Source organism: Enhydra lutris, unplaced genomic scaffold, assembly GCF_002288905.1.
Source record: "Enhydra lutris kenyoni isolate GAN:26980312 unplaced genomic scaffold, ASM228890v2 scaffoldscaffold36, whole genome shotgun sequence".
Lineage (NCBI taxonomy): Eukaryota > Metazoa > Chordata > Mammalia > Carnivora > Mustelidae > Enhydra > Enhydra lutris.
Window position 1 is genome coordinate 2,689,941 of NW_019154120.1, and position 26,552 is coordinate 2,716,492.

The window sequence follows — 26,552 nt, forward strand, 5'->3', positions numbered from 1 at the left end:
GGAGCCGGGCCACACTGTGCCGTCAGTCCAGGGCAGGCCTGGCCATGCCCCCGGGCCAGGTTACCAAGAGCTCACAGACACCACGGAGCCAGAGGGGAGTGCTGAGGGGAAACGGCCGAAGGTCCGGCCCCGGAGCCATGCTTACAAGTCAGGAGATGGCAGTGCGGTGGCAAAGCAGGGGACAAAAGTGGCCAGAACGCGGCTGCGGGAAGGAGCAGCCACGACGACCCAGGAGTAAGCCTGGGGACTGGCAGGAAGAGACGCCGCTCACAGGGAACAGGCAGCCCAAAGTTTGCAACTGCTGAGGTTTTCAAATATCAAACAAATAAGTCGATACTGTCAGAGCAGTCAACAAGCGTATCGCCTTCGAAAGGAAAAATAAGCACCCCCGCCCCAAATGTCTGACCCTTAAAGCACATTCACATTACCAGGTAGAAACGGCGATTTCTTCTTTATGATTTTTTTTTCTTTTTTATCCAACTTCTCTGGGCTTTCTTGCTCTTTTTCCTGCTCTGCGTCTGTGGGGTGGGTCTGCTCACTCGAAGGGTGAGGAGCGTCCAGACTTGGCACCTGCGCGGAGGGCGTCCTGGCGCGGCTGGTGTCGTGAGCATGCGCGGCAGCTGGAATTGAAGACAGCCCACTGTTTTCTAAGGCTTGCTAAGACAGAACAAAACTAACAGGTTAGCAGGTGGGAGGCCCAGTGCAGCCTGCCAAAATCAATGACAAAGACGCAACAAGGCTCTGCCCAGGGTTCTAACTGTGCCCTACTAGCTGCACAACTCGGCCCTGCCAACCGCCATTTACAAGCTAGACTTTTCGACTCTCTGAAGCCGAAATGTCCCCTCTGGAAGCTGACAGCTCACTTCCACCCAAAATGCAGTACGGTAACTAAAAGGGATTGGAATTAATTAACTTGACATTTAGAAATCTGACCTTAGACCTCTTTGGTTATCTCTAAACCAAACTGTGTTAAATTACAGTGGCTTCAACCACCCTTAAGACCTCGGCTGTCACGCACCCCAAGACTCCTTACACCAACTTGTTACCCCAAAGGCACAGGGAGGCGACAGGTTAGTTTTTACAACTGATCACTAAACAGGGAGGAGAAGGCTGGCCGGCTCTGTTTGCAAATCAAAGAAAGAGCTGAGGCTAAAGCTGGGCCAGGAGAGCAAACTCAGAAAAGTGTGCTCTGCCCTGTCTCCTTCTCCTCCTCTCCCACGTGGATGCGGCCCGTTCGCATGCTGCTATGAGAGGCAGACCGACTCGCTCCAATACTGACAGGAGATACAAGGAAGTTCTGAAAAGCCTGTTCTTTTCAACTAAATCAGCTGGAGAAAAAATTAAGTTTTAAACTGTTTTTTAAATTTATAGATTAACTGTTCAGAATTCTGCACTGTCCATGAACATATTTTGTTCGAAAAGAACATTTTCAACTGGGACGTGTATTTAAGGACGATTCCTTTCCTTGGACAAGCCCTGCCTATTCGTCTTCCAGGAACGATACCCAGGCTCGGGCACGGACCGAGAGCCTCACCTGCAGGATGTCCTGGTTGATGCCCACGGTTATGCTGAGCTGCTGGCCGGGCTGCGGGGGCTGGCTGGACTCCGCTGGCCCCGGCTCTGAGAGCTCCAGCAGCTGCTGGATGACGTCCGTCACAGCCTGGGAGTTCTGCTGGCTCGACGCAGACGTCACGTGGACTTCTGTCTGCTGGAGAGGTAACGTCTGAAACAGCGTGGCCTGAAACGCAGCGACATGGTCATTGAAAATGTAAGAAGTGCATTCATTTGTACTTCAATTTAAAAGAACAAAAACAGAAAGAAAGGAATAGGCTCATCTTCCTTACAACCATTAAAATCTAACAATATCCCAAACACAGATTTTAAATAAAACGCCTCACTGATTTTTACACAAAGCACAACATGGGTTCCTAAAGGAACGTATTGAATGAACTGTCCCACTGCACGTCTCAAAGGCTTCCTGAGTGTCAGGAAAGACGACCAGCCCAATGTGGGGGTGCGAGCTCACAGGCCTCACCTTCCCTCCTGTCCAGTAAAACACAGAAACAAAAGGGTCCCCAAATAAGAGAGAAACCACTGTGGCCAACATAATTCAGGAAACTTGGAAAACAGGGGCCCCGGTAGCATAAGTGCTCGGGAAAGCCACAGCCAAGGAGAGAAGCGCTCTGACCGCCCAGGCGCTCCGGGTCTGAAGCGCCACTCGGAAAGACGGTGCAAATCAGAGCCAGCACTGTGTGACGCACGCAGGTGGACACAGGGCCCACCCCCCGGGGCGGGTCTATGGCACGGGGACTCCTGCTCCGGAGTAGGGTGAGGAGCCACGTGAAGCTGCCACTGTCGTGAGAGAGGAGAACACAGTCGTAAACGAGAACGTGGTGCTTGAGACTAAACACGAGTTTCCGCGCCAGTGGGAGGTAGGTGCCGACGACACCAGCCACCCACCTGCCAGCCGGCTCTCGGGCGCAGGCTAATGCAGCGTCCGCTCTCCGCGCCGGGACGTGGGGCTCCCCACCAGCTGCGAGGGGCTGAGAGCGAACAGACAAGGCCACACTCGAGACTCCCACCAGAGCCTGAATGCAAGCGTGGCGGTGTGTGTCACACAATTTTACACAGAGTAGTTTCCCAAAAGGGCACAGCCTCAGGAAAACATTCCTACTGTCCCCTGAGACGTGGGAAAATATTATTTTTTTAAGAAATGTTATTTTGAAAGGATAACTGATTCTTAAGTCATCCCACAGGGATAACGATGATCCAACAGGAATCATCAACAGCACCGCAGGTAGCACAGTCTCCTAAATTCATCATTGCATTTTGGGTGATTTTCCCTGGCTCGATGACAGTCCATGCATCAGGACCAGCTGATACGATTCTGAAGTTTAAAAAGATCAATTCTCCTTAGCTCATTAAAAAAACAAGTAAATCCCTTACTTCCTCCTTTCACCCTAAAGAAGATGCTCACAGCACATCTGTGGTGCTAGATATTCTAAGGAATATTCCCCCTGAAAGGTCACGACCAAGATAACCGATCCGGCGGCAGGGGCCCCGCGCGGCGCTGGCCAGACGCACCGTTAGCACGTGAGCCGTCTCCGCGGGGCCCGCGGGGTTCTGCGCCCCGCCCACGTGCATCTTGCTGATGTGGGTGTTCAAGCTCCCGAGGCTTTTAAACACACAACTGCACTCGGTACAGTTATACGTGGGGCCATTCTTGACCTTAAAGGACAAAAGAGAAAAAACCATGTTTTACAATTAACCTTTAGATAAAAATACTTAAATTAGAGCCAATCCTCAGTTACCGTCCATGATAAGCAGCAGGAACAACGTAACCATGTAACATTACTTCTTCTTTCAAACCGGACGCCTCCAACATCATGACCCAAGTCCTCACCTGCCTTGCCAGTGTGAAATCAATGGAAATTTCAGTCTTCTATAAATTAGAACAGGTTCGGAAGTAAGAAGACACAGCTTCCAGTTGTTGTAATTTGGTGACAATAAGATGCCCGAGTCAGGTTCCCAGTTTCTCAGCAGTGCGCCCGGCGCGACCCAGTGTGAGCAGCCATCTAAGTCTCTACGCTACGAGCCGCGCCGGGCCACACGCCATGTGAGTGCTCATCACGGTTCCGGTGCTCCGCACCGGCAACCACGTTGTACAACTACGGTGAAGCCAACACGGGACCCTAGAGAGGACGGAAATGAAGCGGCGCCTCCAGGCATCCAGAAAATATCTGAATGACTCTGCCGTGATTCCAGCCAGCACTGGCTGTCCTTCTAACAAAGCCGGCCGGCTGGACAACGGACTGGACTTCTCCAAACATGGATGTTCTGTTCCTTTTCCAGCACCTTGTCAAGAACCAAATTTAAGGCTTTAGGTTCATCACAGGACTGGACAACATTTACAAACCAGTCCTTAGAGGTCATTGCTGGAACATGGCCACCTGCCCCACCACAGGTCCCAGGGGCTCGCAGGCCGGGAGCGCCCACCCTCTTGGAGAGGTGTCCTGGCCTCAGGAGCACGGGCGGGTACCTCACAGGGCAGCTCGGGGGGCCCAGGGAGGTCTCTCTGGGTGCCGCCCAAGTAAACGGCCATCCCGACGCCATCATCTGCGCACAGAGGCAGCTCCCCCAGAGTAACGGGGAGAGGCCACATCTACTCTCCTGAGCTCGAAAGGAAGCCACGCTCCACATTCTCACTGCCTCCCCATGGGTCTGGCTCTTAGAGCATAAAACGAAGCGTAACCCGCTGCGTGCGGAAGCTGAGTATGTTTACAAACCGCGTGAAGGGCGCAGGGCTTCTCTTATCTCAGTGATGCTGAGGGCATCAAGGGAAAAATAAAAGACACACATTCACTTTTAAGAATATGAGTCTTCATTCTGCAAAACAGTGACATAAAATGAAACGATCCATGATAAAAGTGTTTGTGTCGCTTCCACGTTAACGTATACCCTACAACTAGACTATAAATAAAACACCAAATCAGGAAAGAACAAAAGTTAACCTGCCTAAGAGAAATACGTGCAGACGTTCTACAGATCAGTACACTCCGCAGACAACGAGGGCAGCAGACGCGTGTCACCGCGGGAGCTGGTGCTGAGGGAAGTGCGCAGAGCAGCGCTCTGGCTGATGAAAGACGTCTATGAGGCCATCGGTGAGTTTAGCGATAGTAACAGGAAGAGGAAACATACTTTTTTCCCCTCAATTTATTTCCGGTCTCAATTTCTCAGACCTGACATGTCCGTGTTCCACGTCTGCTAAAGGGATGAGGCGTTACCGGACCGATGGCTGGTAACTGACAAGGGCAACGTGATCATTTCTAAACCTTTGTCAAAGCCGTAATAGCATCCGTAAGACCACGAGCAGATAACATTCTATAGCTCTCCCCCGGGTAAGCCGAAAAGGTGTCTAGAGAGAGATACGTGTCTGCTTCTTGTGTGACACAAAGTCTGCGCTGCACAAACCGTAATCTGCATTTCAGAACCTCGGGCTCCTGCACGCGCCCCGGAGCTGTCTACCGCACCCGGGAGCACCACAGGCCCGAGAGCGACGTTTACCTCAGAGTGGACTCTCTGCACGTGGGACTGGAGATTCCCTTTTTGAGAAAAGGCAGCAGGACAGAAGGCACAGGCGTGGGGTTTTTCACCTGTATGCTTGACCATGTGCGTCTGCAGGGCCCCCTTCTGGTTAAAAGCCTTCCCACATTCACTACATTTAAACGGCCTTTCACCTGGAGAGGGAGAAACACGATCAAAATATAATTCCACATGTGTGAACACCTGACAGATTAAAGGGGAGATACATCGCCCCCAAACCCAAGACCCCAAACCCAAGACCCCAAACCCACCTGTGCGGACAGAGCTCGCCCATGGTGTGGACTCCCACATGCAACCGCCCACTCCAAGGCCACCAAGCAAAGGACAGAAGCGGCAGCCCGACCTCCCGGGTCTAGCTGGTCGGAGGCACATGTTCTCTCCTCTAAGCCGTACTGTAAATGGCCCCAAAGTGAACGTATTTCATACCTGTGTGTATCCTAATATGCCGAGTTAACTGACTGGGCTTTTGAAACGTCTTTCCACAGTGTGGGCATGAATATGTGAATCCACTCCTGTCGATGTTCCGATTATAAGACCTTGTACTCGATACCCTGGTATGACACGGGAGGAAAACGTTCATGAAGTCGTCTCCTCTGTGTCACAAGCTCAAAATTAAAATGCAGTCAGCACGTGTGGCTGACTGGCGGTGAGAACACGGGCTATGAGACATCCGCCCCACAGGAATGCGCGTCTCCGCAGACACAGAAACTCAGACGTGCAGTCGTTCTGTGTGTTCTGTACCATAAAATTCATGTTTCCCCAACTAAGGGGAGAGAAACTTTGTTTCCTTGCAGGGGAGAGGTGAGACTGTCCCTTCTGGACACAGCTCTACCTGCGGTCCTCAGATGTAAGATGGGTGTGCACGCGTCCCCACCTGCCGTGTCTCGTGTCCTCCTCCGGCCTCCCTGATCTCACCACCCCCCGCAGGCCGACGATCTCAAAGTCCTCCCTCCGGCAACCCTGACACCAGCCCTACGCATTCCCCCCACTCTGCCTGACGGCTCTGCACTCAGCTCCCTGGGGGCTGTGAGCTCCTGGGAACCAAACAGGGCTCTGTTCCTCCCCAACCTGCTGCTCTCCCAGAGCGGAAAACAGCAGCTCCCAGTTGGGCAAGCTTAAACCTCAGGAGTCGCCCAGATTCTCTATCTCACCCCTGGCTTCAAGTTCATCTTCAAAAGCTACTGATTCCACTCAAAACACCGCCGGAGATGCTCAGGCCTCACCCACTCTCCAACTGTCCGACCACCACTGCCTGCTGTGACGGTTCACCAGCCTCCCTGCCCCACCACCACCCCCCAGCAGCCACGCCACAGGGGAACCTGGGACAGGCTTCCCACTACCCTTGGGATCAGCCCCCATTCCCAGGATGGCCTCCTGAGGCCCTCAGCCCCAGCACCCTGCCTTCTTCACACCCGGTGCCAGCAAGCTCCCCTCCGCAGCGGGCTCCCCAGCGCCAGCCTCCTTTCTGCTTTCAAATGCAGGGAAAACTCACTGCAGAGGGGCTGTGCCAATGGCTCTGCCTCTGCTGCAGTCCCCTTCCTCCCGCAGGGCCCTCCTCCCTTCGGACACCCCCCTCAGCACGGCCTGCCTAGCACAGCCCGCTCACCAGCCTGCCCGCCCTCCTGGCACTGCGCCGGGGCAGTCCGGTTCTGCGTCCCTCTCCGCACGAGCACTCCCTGAAACCTTTCCACGGACTTCTCTCTCTGAGAAGCCAGCACGATGTGAGGACGAGGCTGTGTGTCTGGCCCATCCCTCCAGCTCAGAGGGGCCGGAAGCCAGCGGGGCCAGCTGCATGCTGACCGCCTAGACGCCATTCATCATCTCTCCAAAAACCTCAGACACACACCCAACCTGCTGTGTTCAAACTCCACCCAGGTAGGAACCCAGTGTGCGGGAGCACTCGCAGCATGGTCTGGGCCCTGCTAGCCGAGGGCAGGCAAAGTGGGGCAGGGGGAGGCAGGCTGGCCCCACGGGGGGCACAGTCCATGCCGCTAACAAGCGCCTAGCAGGGTAAACGAATCCTACAGAGTCTTCCCGGGGCTGTGCGCGTCATTAGCTGGCGTGGAAGCCGCCGCCGTGCTTGCGGCTGCCGTTCAGGGGCGCATGGCGCGCAGGCTCGTCCACGGGCGACAGCGGACACGGCCGTCCACTCACGGGCGCACCCGGGCCAGAAGGCACTTCGCCTTCTGTTTCATTAAGAAAATTTTGAATTTTCTTAAGTTAAATAAAAAAATTAAGAAGTTTTGATAAAAATATATAATCAGGAATATACCAAATATGAAACTCAGGAAGACACGTTAAGTTCTACTAGAAGTAAGTGCATATGTGTATTTAAATATGGTCACGCTTGTTCAAATCATGAGCTCGAAAACAAGACAATTAGGGTCTAAATCCTGAAGCTTGAAACCTCCGAGCTATAAAACCGTGGGAAAGTGACTCAGTCCTGTACCTAGAGCTTCTCACCCACAAAGGGGGGACACAAAGTCTCCTGGTCTGACAGCGCTGCCTGCAGAGACCCCATTTTCCTCACACACGTTCGCGGACACACTAAGCGCAGCATCGGGAACGCAGAGCTTCTGAACAGGGAGTGAGACACACCAGTTTGTTAAACGGGCTGCCCCGGCCCTGTGGACCTGCTTCTCACAGCTCATGACTTACCTGGGGAAACGTTCAGCCAACACCTCGTCCTACAGCCTTCAACACTGTGCTACTGCTAGAGAGTTCTGCTCCGGTAGCCTGATGCTTTAGAAGCCTGAGCTTTCTCCGCGCCCCAGGCCTGCGCGTCCGAACAGCTGTCCCGACACCACGCCGGACCGGCCACCACTGAGCTGCTATTGCCTTTTTTTTTTTTAAATGTGTGGCATATGGCAACTCTATCCTATCTTTTTTTTTAAAAGATTATTTGTTTATTTATTTGACAGAGAGAGAGACATCACAAGTAGGCAGAGAGGCAGGCAGAGAGAGGAGGAAGCAGGCTCCCTGCTGAGCAGAGAGCCCCATGCGGGACTCGATCCCAGGACCCTGAGATCATGACCTGAGCTGAAGGCAGAGGCTCAACCCAGTGAGCCACCCAGGCACCCCTGCGCTGCTCTTTCTGGAGCAGACAGTGTACCGAAGCCACCCCAGGCAAGCGCACCTGCTGTTAACACAGGGCACAGACTTGTCTTCCCAAGCCCCAGCAGAGGCTCGCACCTGATCTTGTAGTGCGTCTTCGCGTGCTCCTTCAGCTGGGAGGGCGTCTCGAAGTCCTTCCCGCAGGCCTTGCAGGCGTGCGGCCGGCCGCCGGCCAGCTCCTGCCGGTGCTCCTCCATGTGCGTGGCCAGCTGGCTCTGTAGGGCGAACTCATCCCCGCACTCGGAGCAGATGAGACTCTGCAAAAGACAAGCCCAGCCCTGAGCAGAGGGAACACCTCGAAACGGCAGCGTCCTCAAAGAACGGGTGCGCAAGCGGCCGATACCCCGATCACGCTCTCCTCTGGAACACGCGCTGTTCTCACTCTCCAAGAACACGTCACCGTGTCCAAATACGCTTCTGGGAAAACCGTCCTGACCGGAACAGAGCGCGGCCCAGGGAAGCAAGCGGCGGCGAGCGGGGCCGCTGTGGGCACGCACGGGCGTGGTGCACACCTGTGTGGACCGAACGTGCGAGAAGCAGAAGGATGTCGCCACAGAAGGGTCGGGACAGAGCTCAGAGTAGGACGAGAGTCTGCAGACTACCCTGACATAAAACTCCCGCCGATAAACCTCTGAACGGAAACACTATCACGGTCACCACCTGTTTCACGGGCGCCTCCCAGGGAGGCCCGGGTCCCCACCCGGACACAGTCTGCCCCACGCTGGACACCGGTGTGGTCTGAACGCACCAAGGAAAAAGCACAGAACACACGCGGGACCACAAGGACTTATTGCGAAAAGCAAAGAACGTAAAACAGCTCAATTTTAATATGTGAATAATATTTTAGATACAGTTTCAAAATAAATATATTAAAATAAAATTCATTTCTTTTTTTTTTTAAACTCTTTTAATATGGCTACTATAGATTTTCAACGACTCCTCTGTCCGTTAGGTAACAGCTGTCCGTGTGTCCTGGAGTTGGGCCGGTTCAGGACGAGCTGTGCCTCCGAGTGCTCACCATGGTAAAGTCACAGCACCTGCCCCCACAGGGCACCAGAAAGTCCCACAGAGCAGTGCATGGAAGACACTCAACGGAGAGAGGGCCTGGACGGGGGCCCCGCGGGAGGAGCCGCTGCGGAGGACGGTGCTGCAGGGGCTGACTCAGATTCTGCCGTACGGGCTTTTAAACCATCCCCAACAGACTGTCCAAACACGGAGGAAAAATGAGTGTAACCAGTCAGTGAGCAGACACTGTCATTTCCAAATAACAACAACAAAACAGATAAAATAAATTCTATGTTAATATATTCTATTTGGAAAATATATCCAAAATATTATTCACATATTTGAAATTATTGAGCTTTTCTTCCATCAGACTTTCTTCCAATCCCTGCACATTACAGCCCTGTAGACGTTAGTAAACCCCATTAAAATGAGTAATTCACCAATAATGAGAGGCATCCTTGGAAAAAAAGACGAGCTAAAGGGAATATTCTGAGCAACCCAATGATTTCAACGCAAATAACTTTGCTAGTATTATTATAGAATAATTTAAGGAAATAATGAGCTACTAAATTGTCAGCATCTTGTTGATAACAAAGAAAATTCTTTTTAGGAAACTGTCAAAAAGAAAAAAATACCTAACAAAATTTGCTGCCTCTCTTTAAAAAAAAAAAGAACTCCTAAATCTGTATGGCAAAATATTCGTCCTTGCTCAGGACTGCCCCGGGTGTCCCTTCTTATAATTGTAAAATAAAACTTGGTTCCTCGACCTGTCCTGTCTCCCCTTACTATCTTACTGCTCTGGCCCTGGTGCATCCTTTTTACTTACTTTTTTACCATATGATCAGATTAGAGTATTGTAGGAGCTATCCACACTCGTCCCTTCCCAGAGCACAGCTTACTCACTTGGCAAAAGCAAGGGCAAGGCCCCCGGGGACACAAGGAAACCAGCTCGTGCTGGAGAGTGGAGAGTGTCTCTGTCTCTGCTTCACACCCAGAGAGCCCCAGGAGCCAGGACGTGATTCCCATCCGCTCCAGCAGCTGGCCACACTTGAGGGATCCAAGCAAGGAGCCCCACACCTTGCTTCCCCACCGACAGCTAAGGGACATGGCCCTGTCCTGTGTTCTGCATACTCAGAGCGGACGTCTCTCCTCGAGGCTACACGTGGTAACTGCTTTCTCCCCCAGAACAGACCCGTGGGATAATTTCCATCACGGATGAGTGACAAGCAGAGCTCATCAAGGGAATGCACGGCACTCTGGTCAGCCCCCATCTTGCTGAAGGTCTCATTTCTACAGGTCAGAGTTTAAAATACAATAATACTAACGGCTGCGAGCCTGACCCCCATAACACCTGTCCTTCTGGCTCCCCACCGGGGGCCACCGCGTGACCTTTCCGGCGGCCCCATCTCTGAGACCCTCAGGTACACCGTCCACACTTAGCAGCGAACGTCCCCTCCAGGCCCTGGGCTACCTCAGGAGCCTCTGGGTTCCCCATTCCACGGCCAAGCCCTCAACTGAGTTAAGTTCAGTACACTTTTTCACTGTAATTTCCATTTGGTTCTTCTCGCTTCAGTTTCATTCTTTTGTTTGTTTCAAAACAATTCACAAAGCAATTTTATGATGACTGCTTTAAAATCTTTGCCAACTAATTCCAACATCGGGCTCCCTTCAGTGTGGGAATCTGCCATCTTTTCTCGATGCCGTTGGAACTACCGTGGTTCTCGGTCTACTGAGTATCTTCAGCCAGACCCTGAGCACTTGGAGTGCTACGTTGGGAGCCTCCAGACCAGATGGCAGTCCCTCCGCCCAGATGCGGCCGGGGACCTCGTCATGGGGAGGCTCACTGCAGATCCCGCGGCCCCGGCGCGGAAAGCTCGGGGCGGACCCGTCCGTCCTGCGCCCTGTGGTTAACTCTCCCTGCCGTCAGGTGCCGTGAGGCTCAGCTCCCCGCCGGGGCTGGCAGGGTCCGAGCGCTGCCTGCTTCCGGGCACAGCGTGAGAGGTCGGCTTCCCGCCTTGCTCTGCTGACACAATCAGGCGGGGGAGCCTGGGTCCCACCTCCTTCTGTCCAGAGACGGATGCAAGATGAGCTCGGCACTAACCCCCGCGGGCATGGGATCAGAGGGCTACCCGTTTCTGAGGACGGGGGCAGGAGGGGATGGAGGGTCCCTCGCAGCCCTGCTGAGCAGCTTTCCAGCTGGTACGTGGCTGGAGGCAGGCATCGTCAAAAAGATTTTCTGTCGCAAACCACTCTCTGGCCAGTTTTGGCTAAGGGGAAGCAGCTATCCTGGAAGCACTTTTACGTCTGTGCCTGCCGGCAGAAGGCTACAGGCTTCTCCAGCAACGGGTGTGCGGGAGGGAATGAAAAACCCCAATTAACTGATGGCCGTACCACTCCTGGGCCGGCCTTCTTCCCGCCCCCCAGCCCTCTGTCAGTGGGTTATGTTCTCACTGGTGGCGAAGTGGGGCGGGGCGGGGGGCTCCGTGTCAGCTGGACTCTCACAGGTCAGTTCTGCATGTGACCGGAGGTCAGGACTTCTTCCTGTATTACTCATACCATATTCAGACCAAGTCGCCGAGAAATAAATACATGCCAACAGAGAAATGTAGCCAAAGCTGTGTTGTTTTAACATACGTGGGAAAGACTGATAATCGTATTCCGATATCTACTTTTTTCTTACCCGGGAACACATTTCCTCACAGAGCACACAGCTCTCTGACTCAAAACACTACCGCCCACCACCCCATGTGAGGACTGTGCGCTCCCGCGTGCGGACCAGGCCTCGCAGGAGAAGCGTGGCCTCTCCCTCCTCCTTTTCATTGAGCCACAGGAGGGGTGATTCAGACAGAGAGGAGGGCAGGTGGGGTCCCGGGCAGCCTTGGAGGGCACAACAGCCCTACCAGCAAAGAACTATACAAGGCCACACAGGAGACAGAGGCAACCTCTGAACCTGGGCCCTAACACGACCCTGTCAGAAAAGAGTACTCTATTTCTCACACCAGGCCCATGTATTTTCACACCTGAAACAGCAAAGCCTTTTTGCTTCTGCCCCTGGAAAACCCATCAGGAACTCCTGCCCGGCGTGGGGTGATGATATCAGGGGACTGAGTATCTCTCCCCAGCCTCCAGAAGCTTCTCCAGGCAGCAGATGCCGTGGCCAAGACAGAGCATCCACACTCCTCCCACCACCTGCTGCGGACCCCAGCCCCGCTGAAGCCCTCTGTTTGCCACTTGCTCTCCCATGATCACTCAGGGTCTGAGAGATGCGAGTCTTTCAGACTCAAAGAGAAAAAAGAGAAGACAGGACAGCAATAGTGATAGAAATGTGAAGTCTACATCTCCGGAAATACTGCTCCTCAAAGATCTTTTTAGGGAAAAAAAGAGTCAGGATGGAACGCTGATGTCCTCGCACCCGTGACAGTGAAAGGGAAAGACAGCGGGGGTGTCAGCGATGACACTGAGGGCCAGGTGAGACTAGATGACGTCATTGCACAGCTTCAAACCACAGAAACTGGACACCAGCAAAGGACCGTCATCAGAGGGAAGGACAGTGAGCTCCGGCTGGAGGAACAACATGGGAAAGAAGACGGACGAAGCATGTGGAAGAGAAAATACAATGGAGGGAAGATTCTAAAACGAACGTCCAAGAAACTAAGAACTGCTGGAAATGATGAATCCCTGCTCTTCCCCTGCCCCGCCACGTGGACAGTCACGGCGGATTTAGAAGCCAGCTCCAAAGCAGCAGTGCAGTGAGTAGCAGGGTGCCGCGAGGGGACAGCCACCACACCCCCCGGGAGGCCCTTTGAGAGCAGCCCCATACCCGCACCCCGGGTTCACCTCATGTTCCCAGCGCAGACCCCACATCCCCACTGTCCTGACGCCTTCCTCACGCCATCACACGGGCTGCACACACGCTAGCTGGCGGCCCGTGTCCCCCACTCCGATCAGGTTCTGCTCCCATCCCCGCAGGCGGCCGCTCCCAGCACCGGCGCCCGCTGCCTTCACCCAGCGTCTCCACTGCCCAGCGACAGCAGAGGCCGCAGCAGGACAGACGCACAGCGGAGCCGGGGCGCCGGCCCCCTCAGGGGAGATGTGAGCCTGAGAACCTCTGCGAAGGTGGGTTTGGGGGTCACTGTGGGGAAGGCAGGGCACAGCGACCATCCGCGTGCACTGGGGCGTCCCGGGCGTAAAGGCTGTGCGGGCCCGATCCGCGTAGGGCAGCTTCTCACGGGGCTGCTAAGTGAGTCAGACAAGGACCTGCTGGGCTGCGGGGCTCAGAGCTCTGAACAGGAACAAAACCACCCTCAGGCTGGGCGGGAGCAGGAAAGCTCCAGACCCAGCGCGGACCTGCCACCGCCCAGCGGGAGCCCCTCGGGCCTCTGAGCACCACCCACTGCAGCAAGGTCCTTTCTGGGGTCTGCAAGGGCTCTGTGATCAGGAGCGTGTGAAGGTCACGGAGCCTGGGAGGGTGCGCGGCAGGGACGGCAGGGGTGGTGTCTGGCGAAGTTTGTAACTAATCCAGGTAAAGGATTCACTGTTCCCGAGTATTCACTGCACAGACTTTTCAAGAGCGAAATTTCTCAAAACAAGAAGGGGGATACGCCATCACTACATACGGCGATGACTTATAATGATCAGCAGCTGTTTTATTTTAGAATCCCCCCCACATGCTAGTGAAAACAAAAATTCTTATTACTACTTGTAGACAGGGCCACACAGCTGAAAGCGCAAAGAGAATCCGGCAGGACGGCAGGTGACAAATCTTACATAAAAACACTCCTCTCCTGTAGACAAATGACAAACACCCAACAGAAAGGCCCCTGCAATGGCATTAATAAAAATCCTAGAACCGTTCAGGACTTAAATAACATACTGAATCCACATGAACAAAACAGTACCAAGATTTTTTTTGCTTTTTGGGGGTTTTTGGTGGCAGCAAAGCAAGGTTTACTGACCGACAGTAAAGTGATACAAGCTCCCGAGGAGGAAGGGGACCTGAGAGCGTCGCCACGGGTGCTTCTAAGTCTGGGGTTCGATCTGATTAACCTCCCTGTGCCCTTCATCCAGTCGGGTGTTTGCCGTCTACCTATCACGTGGGAAAGGGGGGACAGCTACGGAGGTGTTTGGACCATGAAGATTCAGTATTGTAAACACACGCATCTTCCCCTGTAACAATCTAAGAATTTAATTCAAAGTGAAAATACCAACTGATTTTTAAAAAAGGCAAAATTCTAATGTTCATATTAATAATAAACCAGAAAAGGAAAACAGGAAGCACACGAACATTTGCTTATCATGACAGAGAGACAGAGCAAAGACAACGCGGAAACACGAGGTGGTGGTGGTGCCCGGGAGCCCTGGGAGGAGCGGGCAGAGGGTACAGGAGGCCGCGGTTCTTCTGATGCTCCTTGTTCCTGCCACTTTGACTTATAAGAGTAAGTTACTCTCCAGATATTGAAACTGACCCCCCCCCACCGCCCTCAACTCCTACTCTGCCTTGGACTGTCTTTGTGGTCACACCAACTGGACCTACGTCAAGGGCAGTTAGTGCACTTGGGAAGGGACGGGCCTCAAACATGACACAGACTGAACCCACGAGCCCCGGACGTCCTTTGGATCCCACACGACGTTCAGTGGGTTGACTGACAGGGGCTGAGCCAGGCGTGAACGAGTGTGCCAGTACTGGAGTCCGGGTCCCCGTGGTGGAGGACGGGAGGGAGGCTTATGGGAGTCCTGGAAGGGGAGACTGGAGGTGGAAGGATTGGTGTGAACCCCCGGATTGTACAATGCATGTGTGTGCTGTGCCCCATGTGCACCTGCGCTGTGAGATGTGGTGGGGTTTTAGGAAATCATTTCAGATTTGGGAAGTACGTCTAAGCAAGCGCAAGAACCAGATTCTGAAGATGGACAGACCGCTCGCTGTAGCCTGTTTGTACAGACACGAGGCTAAAAACCACCTACGAGTCTGCCAGGGCAACCTGCTGGTCACGGTATGTGTGTCCACATGGAATGCCATGTGCTGATGAAAAGAATGAGACACCCCTGCCCCCCCCGTGCACGGCAGTGTCCCAAGAGCGGAGGCACAGTCCGCACAAGACAAAAGGCACAGAATGGATGGCCCGTGTTAACAGGGCTGCAGAGGAGATCTGCGTGCGCCCAGGATGCCTGGGGAAAGACACAGAAGCTACTTCCAGAAGAACAGGAAATCACGCTTGGCTCCCTCGGCTACTCACGGCTCCCACTACGCACACGCAGAACTCAGTCCAGAGGACTTTAATACACCATTTAATGTAGGCGCTCTCTGCTTTTCAAAAAAACCAAAAAAGCGATGAGTGAGACGAGGCATAGCTGCACTCGGCGGGGGAGGTGCAGAGCAGCTCAGGCTCTAGAACGTCATGTGGCATTCTACAAAGAAGGTGAAAAAGTAGTATTACTCCAGTAAATCCAACTACAGGAATCTATCCTAATGAAATAATTAAAGATACATAAGAAGATGCACTATGTAGAGTATTTAGAAAGTATAAATAAATGTTAAATAACAGAAGAAATGATTGCATATCATTGTGCTATATCCGGACACAAGAGACTAAGAAAGTAGCTTAAAATACTGACATGGGGAAGCCTTCATCCTACAGCCGGTGAAAATGGGGGAGACACGTCTGTAAATATATTAGGGAAAAAGGGCAGGTTAAAAGCAGCAGCATAAACATTTTTGAATTAAAAAACTATTCTTCAGGGACGCCTGGGTGGCTCAGTCGTTCAGTATCTGCCTTCAGCTCAAGTCGTGATCCTGGGGTCCTGGGATGCAGCCCCGCATCGGGCTCCCTGCTTAGAGGGAGTCCTGCTTCCCCCTCTCCCACTCCCCCTTCCCCCTGCTTGTGTTCCCTCTCTCTGTGTGTTTCTCTCTGTCAAATAAATAAATAAAATCTTAAAAAAAAAAAAAAAAAAGAAAGCTATTCTTAAAAAGTTATGGAAAACATATATAGAAAAAAAAAAAAAAAAAAAGTCTGAAAGACTGCACATGCATTCTCTCCAGATTTTGTGATTCTTGGTTCTTCTAATAATATTGCTCTTGTTAATCTTTAGTTTCTAATTTTGTTCCAAAATAAACACACATTTATACAATAACTTTTACAAAGATAAAAATAGTTTATATTAAAAAGTAAAGATGTATAAAAAGAAGAGATGAGCGTATATAGAAAGTATGAACTTAATTTTTATATATGCAATTTAAATACTGGATTTGTTTTTCTGTTTCAGGAGGAAAGAACGCCAAACAGTTTTCTACAACCCATCCCGGGACAGCAGAAATAAAGGTAACTTACTTTCTTTTTACTGTTTGCATTTTCCTAATCTCACACAATAATAATCAGGGACATGGGGGCTTAATATTTAGAAAGCAACAGCCATTTGTACTCCAAGTCAGGCCCACCCACCCTAGCAACAGGAAGCCCCCGCTCACACACCAGCCACGTAGCCCTGTCATCTCATAACGACAGCTGTGGGCCTTTCAGAAGGGCTCACTTTGCTGTGTAAACGGCTCTGGGTCATCATGAATATATCCTCTTTTCCCAAATTCCCACATGTCAGTGGATCCAGAAGCCAAGCAAGGACATGCTTCCGTCTCCAGAGACAGAACGTTTTCTCTGGACCACTGCGGAATCCTACGTGGGCCTGTCTGGGTCCTCCAGATACAGGACACCCTGAGGTGTCTGCCCTAAGGTAGTGACAGGCCAGAAAAGAAACGGTTCTGTCAGTGGCGTAGAGAGTCAGGCAAGGCACACTGAATGATTACGAACTCCTTGAAATCCGTACAAAAGGCTTTTTAAACTAGTTGATACCTACAATCCCCCTAAGGATGAGATGCATTTAAAAATCCATGAACAAAGTATAGGCCAAAATAATTACCTCTTCCTTTTCATGGAGCATAATATGCGCTTTGAGACTAGCCACTCTGGAGAATTTCTTGTTACACACAGGACAGGTAGGCTCTTCCCCATTGTGGGTGCATTTGTGAAGTGTCAGGTTGAATTCAACATTAAATGTTTGGGGGCACTGGTCACATCGATGTGGCTATTTGGAGAGAAAAGTCAAGAAGCCACTGAAATACAATCTTTCCACAATAAATGCCATTCAAACATCAACAAGCACCATAATCTACAGGCAACCCAAGAACTTCTGGTCTGTCCCACACCTAAGTCGGTAAATGCAAAATGGACACAGCAAAGCTCCTTACAGAGTTTCTCCAAGGATTATAAGGACGACAAGTCGTCCATGCAGAACAGAACACACCCCGAGTAAAACGCGCTGCACGTTACGTGTACTGGGTACAGTCTCCACGAACGTGACTGTGAGGGACTCCGCTCCCGGGGGTGGGTTTTTCCCTCTTTTCTGACCAACTCCACTGCTCTAAAGAGTCACTTCAAGTAGAATCAGTAATCATAAAAACCTTCACTAGATTTTAAGACAGTTGCTTATCGCAGTCTAAAATTTTTCCCAAATGAAAGGCATTCTGCCACTTCCTTGTAGAAAGATAATCACTGGTATTTCTCTCTGAATATCAAGGCCCAAGAGAGTCAGTATTTTCAGATTTTCAACTTTGGAGCGTAATACAGCTGATACCGGTACTAGCAACAGTACGTGTTATCATATATTCTAGTTCACAGTCGCACTGAAAACAAAGCCAGTTAGTCATGTCCTGTTCCCTAGAGAAGAGGTCGCTGGCGTTGTCCTGACCTACGTGCTCCAAACCGAGGGGAAATCAACGGTCATTTTTTAATGGTCGTTTTAACTGCCATTTTCTATCTGGCAGGCACATCATTCCATTAAGACACTAATACTCTTAACTGAGTCCACAAGGGCCCCTGCCAAAAAGGATTCCAGTCTCTGAAGTGTTACTCCCTGTGGAAATGCAATGGAAAATCCCAGGAAAACCACCGTAAAGCAAGCCCACTTGGAGATAACACGCCCTGTTGGAGAAAAACACATCAAGATGCACCGGTTCCGCACAGCCACTCAGGAACCGACCCCACTCCAAGTCCTGCTTTGAGATGACTTCTCTGTCCCCGGACTCAGAACTCTGACACACAGATGCGCTGGACCAGCTCCCGCGTCACCTCACCAACCAGTGAAGGCTTAGGACTGCGTCTACAACTAAGCACGGAACGTCGAGGTAGGTGTTCGTGAAGATAAAATGCCCTATAATTTAGGGATCTAAGTTACAAGAAAACCTTGCATTTGGCATGCCAATTGTTACAATACCTCCAGTTTCAACGCTCACATTTCTGACAACCCTCTTGAGAATACATACCTTGTCATTTCGCTCGTGATCCCTCATGTGGCGTTGAAACTGGGACTCTTTTGGAAAAGATAGCAGACAGATTTCACACTTATGGAAGTTTGGAACTTGATAGGCATAATTAGTGTTCTCCGCGTTCAATGTTAAAACTCCATCTATAAAATTGCATAAGTATAGACAATAAATACCAGTTGTTATTCTCATCACATAAATAAAACTAAATTACGTGGTTATTATTTAGAAGCCAAACTACGTCAGAAATTAACGGGAGAATTTTGAAGAAATTAATGGTGTCTTCGGGTTTTCGAAAGGACATGATTTTAGGGCAGACACAAGGAATGCTCGGAAGACTGAGGCACAGGACAGCAGGACTGTAAGCCTCTGCTGGTAGGGTCGTTAGAACCTGAAACTAAACTACTGAGTTGACATCCACCCAAAGACACGCAACAGCCATGACGTCTCTTATCCTTGCCTTCATGCTTCATACGGCTTCAAAGTCACTGGAAATCCCAGAGGCATTTCGTCTCTAAGTCCATCAGTAGCCCACACGGATGATCTCAAGTCTCTCAGCAAACAAAACTCGAGTAGAAGCATAAAAGCTAATTCACTAATTCAATCTACCTCTGAAGACTGCTGCAGAGCGAGATTAAGTCAGAGAGGAAAAACTTCAGTTCTGCCACATGGCCAGGGTTTAGGAACACCTTTGTCCACAGCGCTTTGGACAATCCCTAGGCTTCATGACGTGCTTCTACGGACCCACGTAGGTCAACGGCTATAAACACAAAAGTATTTTCAAATAAAAATATGTACTACTCACAAAGATTTGTCAGGAATCTCAGAAAATAAAGACGTCCTAAACCTCCACAATTCTTTAAAATAATAGACTCCAAGTCTCACAACGTAGGTACAAATATATAAAACACATAATAATGATACAAAAACTTGAAATACATTACATATGATTCTTTGTATCAAATCTGACTCAAAAGTATTGAAATCTGGAAATCTGGAAGTAAAGTAGGGCTGATTTTAAGACTCAAGTAAGCTCCAGAGTCTCTTGTTTCTCATAAGTCCAGGTGGTAAACACCGGCATTCCCGATTTTCAACGACCTTTAAGTCCCTCCTTTGAGAAAACAACCTGCAGCCCAGCTTGGCCCAGAAGCCCCCACCCCTACAACGGCATGTGCACAAGCAAGAACTGAGGAAGCCTCCAGATGGGAGGCGGCGGCGGCCACAGAGGAGGTGGGAGTAGAGAGCGCCATGGAGAAGGCGGGCGACACCTTCAGAAATTCTTCCAGCAGACCCTTGAGTAAAGCAGATTACAGTTTCCAGAAACACTAATATAATTCAACAGAACAACTTCATCCAGAAACAGAATGGGCCACCACGGAACTCCTGTTGTATTTACTCGTCACTATATCCACATTATGTTCAAAGACCATGTATTCAAAATTTCTACTTTAGTTCAATTAGTAACAAAATGGTTCACACTCTCTGGGCCCAAATAAAATGATTGTTGGGACCACGTCAGTTGATATATTATTCCCTTTGGGAAAGTTTATACTATGGAAAGAAATAGTTTAGACATTGGGAATGTTCAAGTAAAATATGTGTTGAAAATTGTGTTTTAAAACTCTAGTGAGTGTTTCCACCTAATGGCTGAATGAAGTCATGAGAGAGCTCCTCACAAGAAAGCAAAATTAAGGGGTGCCTGTGTGGCTCAGTGGGTTAAGCCTCTGCCTTCAGGTCAGGTCATGATCTCAGGGTCCTGGGATCAAGCCCCCCCATTGGGATCTCCGCTCAACAGGGAGTCTGCTTCCCCCCTCTCTCTCTGCCTACATCTCTGCCTATTTGTGATCTCTGTCTAATAAATAAATAAAATCTTTACAAAAAAAAAAAAAAAGCAAAATTAAAAGGCTATTTCAGGAAGTAGAATGAAACAATGTTCACAGTTTCTTATGTTGAAACTGCTTAAAGTTATCCCGAAATGAGAAAGGATGTAATTAACTGCAATTAATAGATAAAACCCTAAGAGATAAGAAACTACACATTTAAAACTGAAAACAACATTGTTTTGCTTTATGAATTAAGATTTTTCCAGAGAAGATTTTTATTTTAAGAAGCAAGATTTCCCTGTATAACAAAGCTCAAAACATAATAAAATCCCATTTTCACTAAGTCCCCTCCCCCAGCGATAACACAATATTAATTTGGTTCAAAGACAAACTTAAAACAATGCAAATTCCAATTAAGGCATAACTGGAGGGGAAAGCATGCTTCAGTTTCCACACTGAGCGTAATTTTAAAATGCACAGCATCTCCCGACCGGCACAGCGGGAGCCCACTCTGTCCCCGGCCCCGGCCCGCACTGGGGAAGCGTCCGTCTCTCCAGGGGGAGCCGGGCTCCCTCATCCACACTTCACTGCCTCTCTGGGTAGTGCCTAGGCCTTAACCCCTCTGCCTATCACGTCTTCAAGCTCATTCAAATGTCTGGTCCGCAAAGTATGTGTTTTCCAGAAAGAGGTCTAGGAAATTGACAGATCCTGAGGACATGCTTCGGGAGGCCCACGAGCCCTGTGAAAACTTCATGCAAACACTCCCCGTCCACACGTTTGCCCGCCGCGGGGGCGGCCGGGCCGCGTGAAAACTCCGCAGCCGCAGAGGCCACCAGACGTCCTGCGGGGCCAGGGATGGCAGGAAGGCACGGCCGCACGAAGGGCAGCCTCTTAGCGGTCAGCCCCCTGGAGGCCGCCAGCAGAGGGGCTTCCTGGGGGACTCCAGCCCCACGTATCCCTCGTGTCCCCAAATCAGCACAGGTAGTGTCTGCAGCCCCCACACATGACAGAAGCACAGAGCCACGTGCACTCCGCAGCGCTCAGATCTCCGCGCTCACCGGGGACAGAATTCTGCCCCCGCACCCCGCCGGGGTCCCTGTGAGATTTCAGGCAGGCAGGGCGACCCCGCGGCGGATTCCAGCTGGTTTACCCAGACAGCCACCTTACACACACACGCGCACACACACACACACACACACATACACACACACATGCACACTCGCACGACCACATTCCCTTCGACCCCTCACCCTTCCCGAACCAAGAACTCGGACTCACTACCGAACGTAAACACGAACCAGTGGCAAAAACCAGAAACTGTCTGAGCAGCTGTTTTCCTTGAAAAATGTGAAGACTCGTTTCAACATCAATTCAGCTCTTTACATAGATGTTCTCGATCGTATATAAGAATAACCACTTATCAACCAGCCCCCCAGATAATAAAGCCGACCTCCGAGCTTGCAGATTAAATAAGAGAATGCTTCCGGAGCTTCTGCGACAAGAGCCCACCAGAGGCTCAGGAGAGCAGCCGCCTCCTTAACACTCTCCCTCGCCTCCGATGGCCTGGCCGGCCCTCCACAGCCACACTCCGTCACAGCGTCATTCAGGCCTGGCCCGTGATGGGGTCTGGACAAGTCCACAAACTGCTCTTCTCCCAAGACCGACACAGCAATCAGCCCAGTCAGCTAAACCTTCCTGGCAAAGGTCTGTCCTTACCTCCCATCTGAAGAGCTAAACTGATCTTTTTTTTTTTTTTTAAGATTTTAAGTGATCGCTATACCCGATGTGGGGCTCGAACTCAAAACCCCAAGATCGAGTCACCCGCTCCACGGACTGAGCCAGCCAGGCGCCCTGCCCAGTGGATCTCTTAACACTAAATGCCTCTCCGTGATACGTGATGGTTCAGCAAACTGCTGTTACAGCATTCCACTGATTCGACCCCAATTTGCATCTCCCAACTTGAATCCTCAAGCACTATGCACTGAAGATCTCGGCCATCCGTAAATCCTGCAGAGGCATTTTTAATATTAAAATGGGATACACCAGTTTCAGTTTCTAAACTAACTCCCAAACTTTTTATCTGTTTTTATTTTTGTTTTGAATAAAAATCTTCCAAAAAGTAGTTGAAATCTCTACTTCTCTCAACAGGCCCATCTAAAGAGTGTATTTATTTATTTGAGAGAAAGAGAGCCCATAAGCATGAGCAGGGGGAGGGGGAAGGGCAGAGGGAGAAGCAGACTCCCCGCTGAGCAGGGAGCCTGATAAGGAACTGGACCCCAGGACCCGGGGATCATGACCTGAGCCGAAGGCAGACCTTAACCCACTGAGCCATCCCAGCATCCCCGTCTTCCAAGATCTTGTCCCCGAGAGCCCAGCTAACCATGGAGGGATTTTCTCAGCTTTTCATTCTGACATCAGGATGCTTTCTGAGGTCACCAAACAGGCCTTCGAGAAGTCTGACAACTGTCGCCCCTACTTCCAGTAGGGCCCCACTTCAGCTACCACACCTTCTCCTCCTTACTTTCGTGTGTGTGTGTGTGTGTGTGTGTGTGTGTGTGTGTGTGTTATTTCTACTCTTTTCTTGTTTCTTCTTTTCTCCTTCCTCCTGTTTTCTCCTGTTCGTCCCATGCTGGTCATTCAGGTCTGAGCACAGCTGGACTTTTTCAGATCAAACTCTGCAGCGCTTGCACCCCTGACATCTTTCTACTTGGTCACTGTATCTCCAAAGCCTTGCACAAAGCCTGGCACATGTTCCATGTTTTTTAAATTCTGAAGCATTATAATGTATTACCTATTCAAAAGAGGTTAGGTTAAGAAGGAAGAAAACTTACTAAGGGGGAAAAGGTGAGTTCTACACTCCATCCCCTGGTTGTAGAGCTAAGGAAACTAAGACCCCAAAAAAACTTAGCCACTTGGTCAAAATCACACAATTAGCCAGGGCAGAACTGGAAGTAATCTTGAACTCACAGTTTAAGACTCTCTCCTAATTAATCAGGCTCCCATGCCTCTCAAGGTCATGATTTCTGAGATGAGACCCCAATCTCAACCTTGTGCCTACTATAAAAACAGCAAGTGAACGTGGGTTTTACCAACAGTATTTTATGTCAATTGTAAGCCTAACTCTGTTTAGTCTTTCAGTATAAAATACAGTCACAAGTGGGAGTCAGGTCAAAGTACCCTGCTTGTCTAAACCATTAAGTGGTGTCAGTGAGACAATTAAGAGTCTGAAATACTGATACCGGCTTCATGATAAATGATATGAAATATTACCTGACAGAGAGTTAAGGAGTAATACCTGGTCAGAGACTCACTAAACGGTCCCTGCCAGGCTCAGGTCGCTCGTGTTCCCACAGCAAAGCTCCCCTTTACCCAGACAGATGTGCCTTCAATACGCCTGCTTTCTCAGGCATGACACTGTCTCTATCTTTAAAAGAAGTATCAATCCTCTTTCAAATATCTGCTTTTAGTACCTGTACATTTTTATTTCTAAAGACTTTAGACTCTGGTGGGTGTACACTAAGACACCACATGCATTATCCCAACTTAACAAAACGATGGTGTGCTCAGATTACAACAAAATAATACCTCCAGTGCCTACAGCCTCCGCATCTAGCTAAAACAATTCAAGGACCAAGGTCTAAAAGTAACAGGGCCTTTTTGAGAATGATCAGGGAGTGTACTGCTGAGAATAATGCTTCCCTTAGACAATGCAAAAAACTGATTTTCTGTATAAATAGAGTAATTTCTTGTGGATGTATTTGCTGCCATTATGCTGTTTCTCAGCTCCACAAACGTACCACATATGTTAGCACTGCGACAATCAAGTAGAACTACAGGACGCCACAGAAAATTGTGGAGAGCCCAGTCCAAGATTCTGTCCCAATTTCCAATGAAGTATGCATGCACGGTACATACTATTTTTAATGTACATATCTTAAAAAATGGGTATCTATAGATTAAAACATGGGTTACTGGTCACAGATTAGGGAGACAGTGATGGAAGCAGGGCTGGGAGTCATGAGCGTTAGGAATGTCAGTCCTGCTAAGTGCTCAGTAAGGGCTCTGCGAAGCAGGTATCTGCTGCTCAGCTCGGTTCTTCAGCCAAAGGGGAAGCTGATCTCCATCCTGCTTACTTACGGGGTTGTTGTGAGAAATCCAAGGTATGATAAATAGGAAACGAAAAATACTCTTTTAGAAAAGTAAACTGCACATCTACTAGGAGGGCTAAAATTAAAAAGACAGGAAAAAACAAGGACAGATGAGGATGTGGAACAACCGGAAACCTCACATCGCACTAGAGAGAGGGAAAATCATGACAGGTGCTCAAAAACCATTTGGCAGCACTGACCAAAGCTGAACACACACAGACCCCGTCAACCCAGCAATTCCGCTCCCAGGTGCGTCCCGCAGAAATGTGTACACAGATGGACCAAAAACACAGGTTTAAAAATGCTCACAGAAGCATCATTTACAACAGCATTGCAAATGCCCTTTGACAGCAGAGGATGAATTACCACTCTAAAGGTGAGAAGTAAAACAATAAAGCTTCTAGGTGAAAATACAGGAAAAGGTCTTCATAATCTTACAATTGTCAAACATTCCTTACACAGGTCCCAAAAGTACTAAACATGAAAGGACTGATAAATTAGACAATATTAAGATTAGGAACTTCTTTCACGAAAAGATATCCTTAAAAGAGTGAACAGGAAAGTACAAAGAACTCATACACAGTATATATAAAGAAGCTCTTCACCAAAGATATACAGATGGCAAGGAAGCATACGAACAGAGGCTTTGCATTCTATCTCATAAGGGAACTGCAATTCACACAATGAAATACCACTGCAACCCTATTAGAAAGACTAAAATTAAAAAACAGTAAAAATAATACCAAAAGCAGAAACGGATGTGGAGCAACAGGAACTCTCATTCATTACTGGTGCAAATGCAATGCATTTGCAAAATGCAAAATGAATGCAAAATGCAGAATACAAAATGGCCCAACCACTTTGGAGGAGTCCGGTGACTTCCTGCAAAGCCAAATAGAGTCTCACTAGACCATCCAGCACAGTGGTCCTCTACAGTGACCCAAAGGAGCTAAAAACCTGCACACAAATGTGTACGACAGGTTATAACTGCCCAAAACTGGAAGCAACCAAGACAGCCTTCGGAACGTAAACAAACAAACGCAGGAGCATCCAGACAATGGAGCATCATTCAGCAATAAAAGAACCGCTAGCAAGCCGTGAAGAGATGTGAGGGATCCTTAAAAGCACACTGCTTAGCGAGAGAAGGCAGTCTACAAAGGCTGCGTACTGTATGAGTCCAACCGTGCGACATGTGAGCAAGCAGAACTATGGCAACCACAAACCCTCGTGTAAACTATTATTTTTATTAACTAGTAATGTGTCAGAATTGGTTCACGAGTTGTTACACGTGTATCACACTGACACCAGATGCTAATAACAGGGGACAGCTTGAGGGGGAGAATAAGGCGCATGCAGGGCATGTGGGAACTCGGTACTATCTGCTCGATTCTGCGCAAGCTTAACACTGCTACGAACAGGAAAGTCTATTAACTCAAAATAAGATACTCAACCCAGTAGGAAAGCCAGAAAGGACTTAAATAACAGCCTCACAGAAGAGAACTAATGGCTAATAAACGTAAGGTCTTTATTAGCACAGAACTGCAAGTTAAAACTCAAAGTACCACTGCGCACACCAGAAAGGCTACAACACTCCCGGGCAGAGCGAAGGTGGCGCTCGCGGCAGGCGGGAGGAGAAGCTGCTGGCTCACTGGAGACCCGTCCCGCCGCGTCTGTCGTGACCCAGATGCGCAGAAGTTCACAGCAGCACGTGGACAGCCCGACTGGAAACAAGCTGTGTGGTCGCAGGAGAAAGGACAAAGTGACGCGTGTTATGTAATGGAACAACATGCGACCCCGTAACTGGACCGGTTTCTGCCAAGTGATGACGGCGGCAACCCCCCAACCACACACACAGAACGAAGGAAGCCAGACACGAGTGTCATACCGCGAACCCCGTGTAGCTCGAGAACAGCCCAACCGCCCGGCGGTGTCAGAGGCGGACAGCGGCGCAGACCAGGGAAGGCGGCAGCCCCGGCAGGACGGAAGGAACGTGCGGAGCCTGCGGTGCCCTGGGCGCTGGCTGCGTGCGGCCGCTCACAAAGCGCATTA

At 50.0% G+C, this 26,552-nt stretch overlaps 1 protein-coding gene across 4 annotated transcripts in view; it reads right to left on the bottom strand.

Annotated features, from left to right (window-relative positions):
* LOC111154305 (zinc finger protein 236) overlaps positions 1–26,552 on the bottom strand; it is a 103,896-nt gene that overhangs the window by 72,292 nt on the left and 5,052 nt on the right. Inside the window, exons 1-9 of one of the 4 annotated variants that reach the window (XM_022513817.1) lie at positions 19,142–20,230; positions 18,533–18,675; positions 17,131–17,295; positions 8,296–8,474; positions 5,530–5,654; positions 5,065–5,237; positions 3,085–3,228; positions 1,535–1,738; positions 429–657 (exon numbers count right to left, since the gene is read on the bottom strand). In XM_022513817.1, coding sequence (XP_022369525.1) covers positions 429–657; positions 1,535–1,738; positions 3,085–3,228; positions 5,065–5,237; positions 5,530–5,654; positions 8,296–8,474; positions 17,131–17,295; positions 18,533–18,559 — 1,246 coding nt within the window. In that variant the 5' untranslated portion in view covers positions 18,560–18,675; positions 19,142–20,230. Of the gene's footprint in view, positions 1–428; positions 658–1,534; positions 1,739–3,084; positions 3,229–5,064; positions 5,238–5,529; positions 5,655–8,295; positions 8,475–17,130; positions 17,296–18,532; positions 20,231–26,552 lie in introns of those variants that run through there. The other 3 variants (XM_022513816.1, XM_022513818.1, XM_022513815.1) reach the window with 3 other exon arrangements.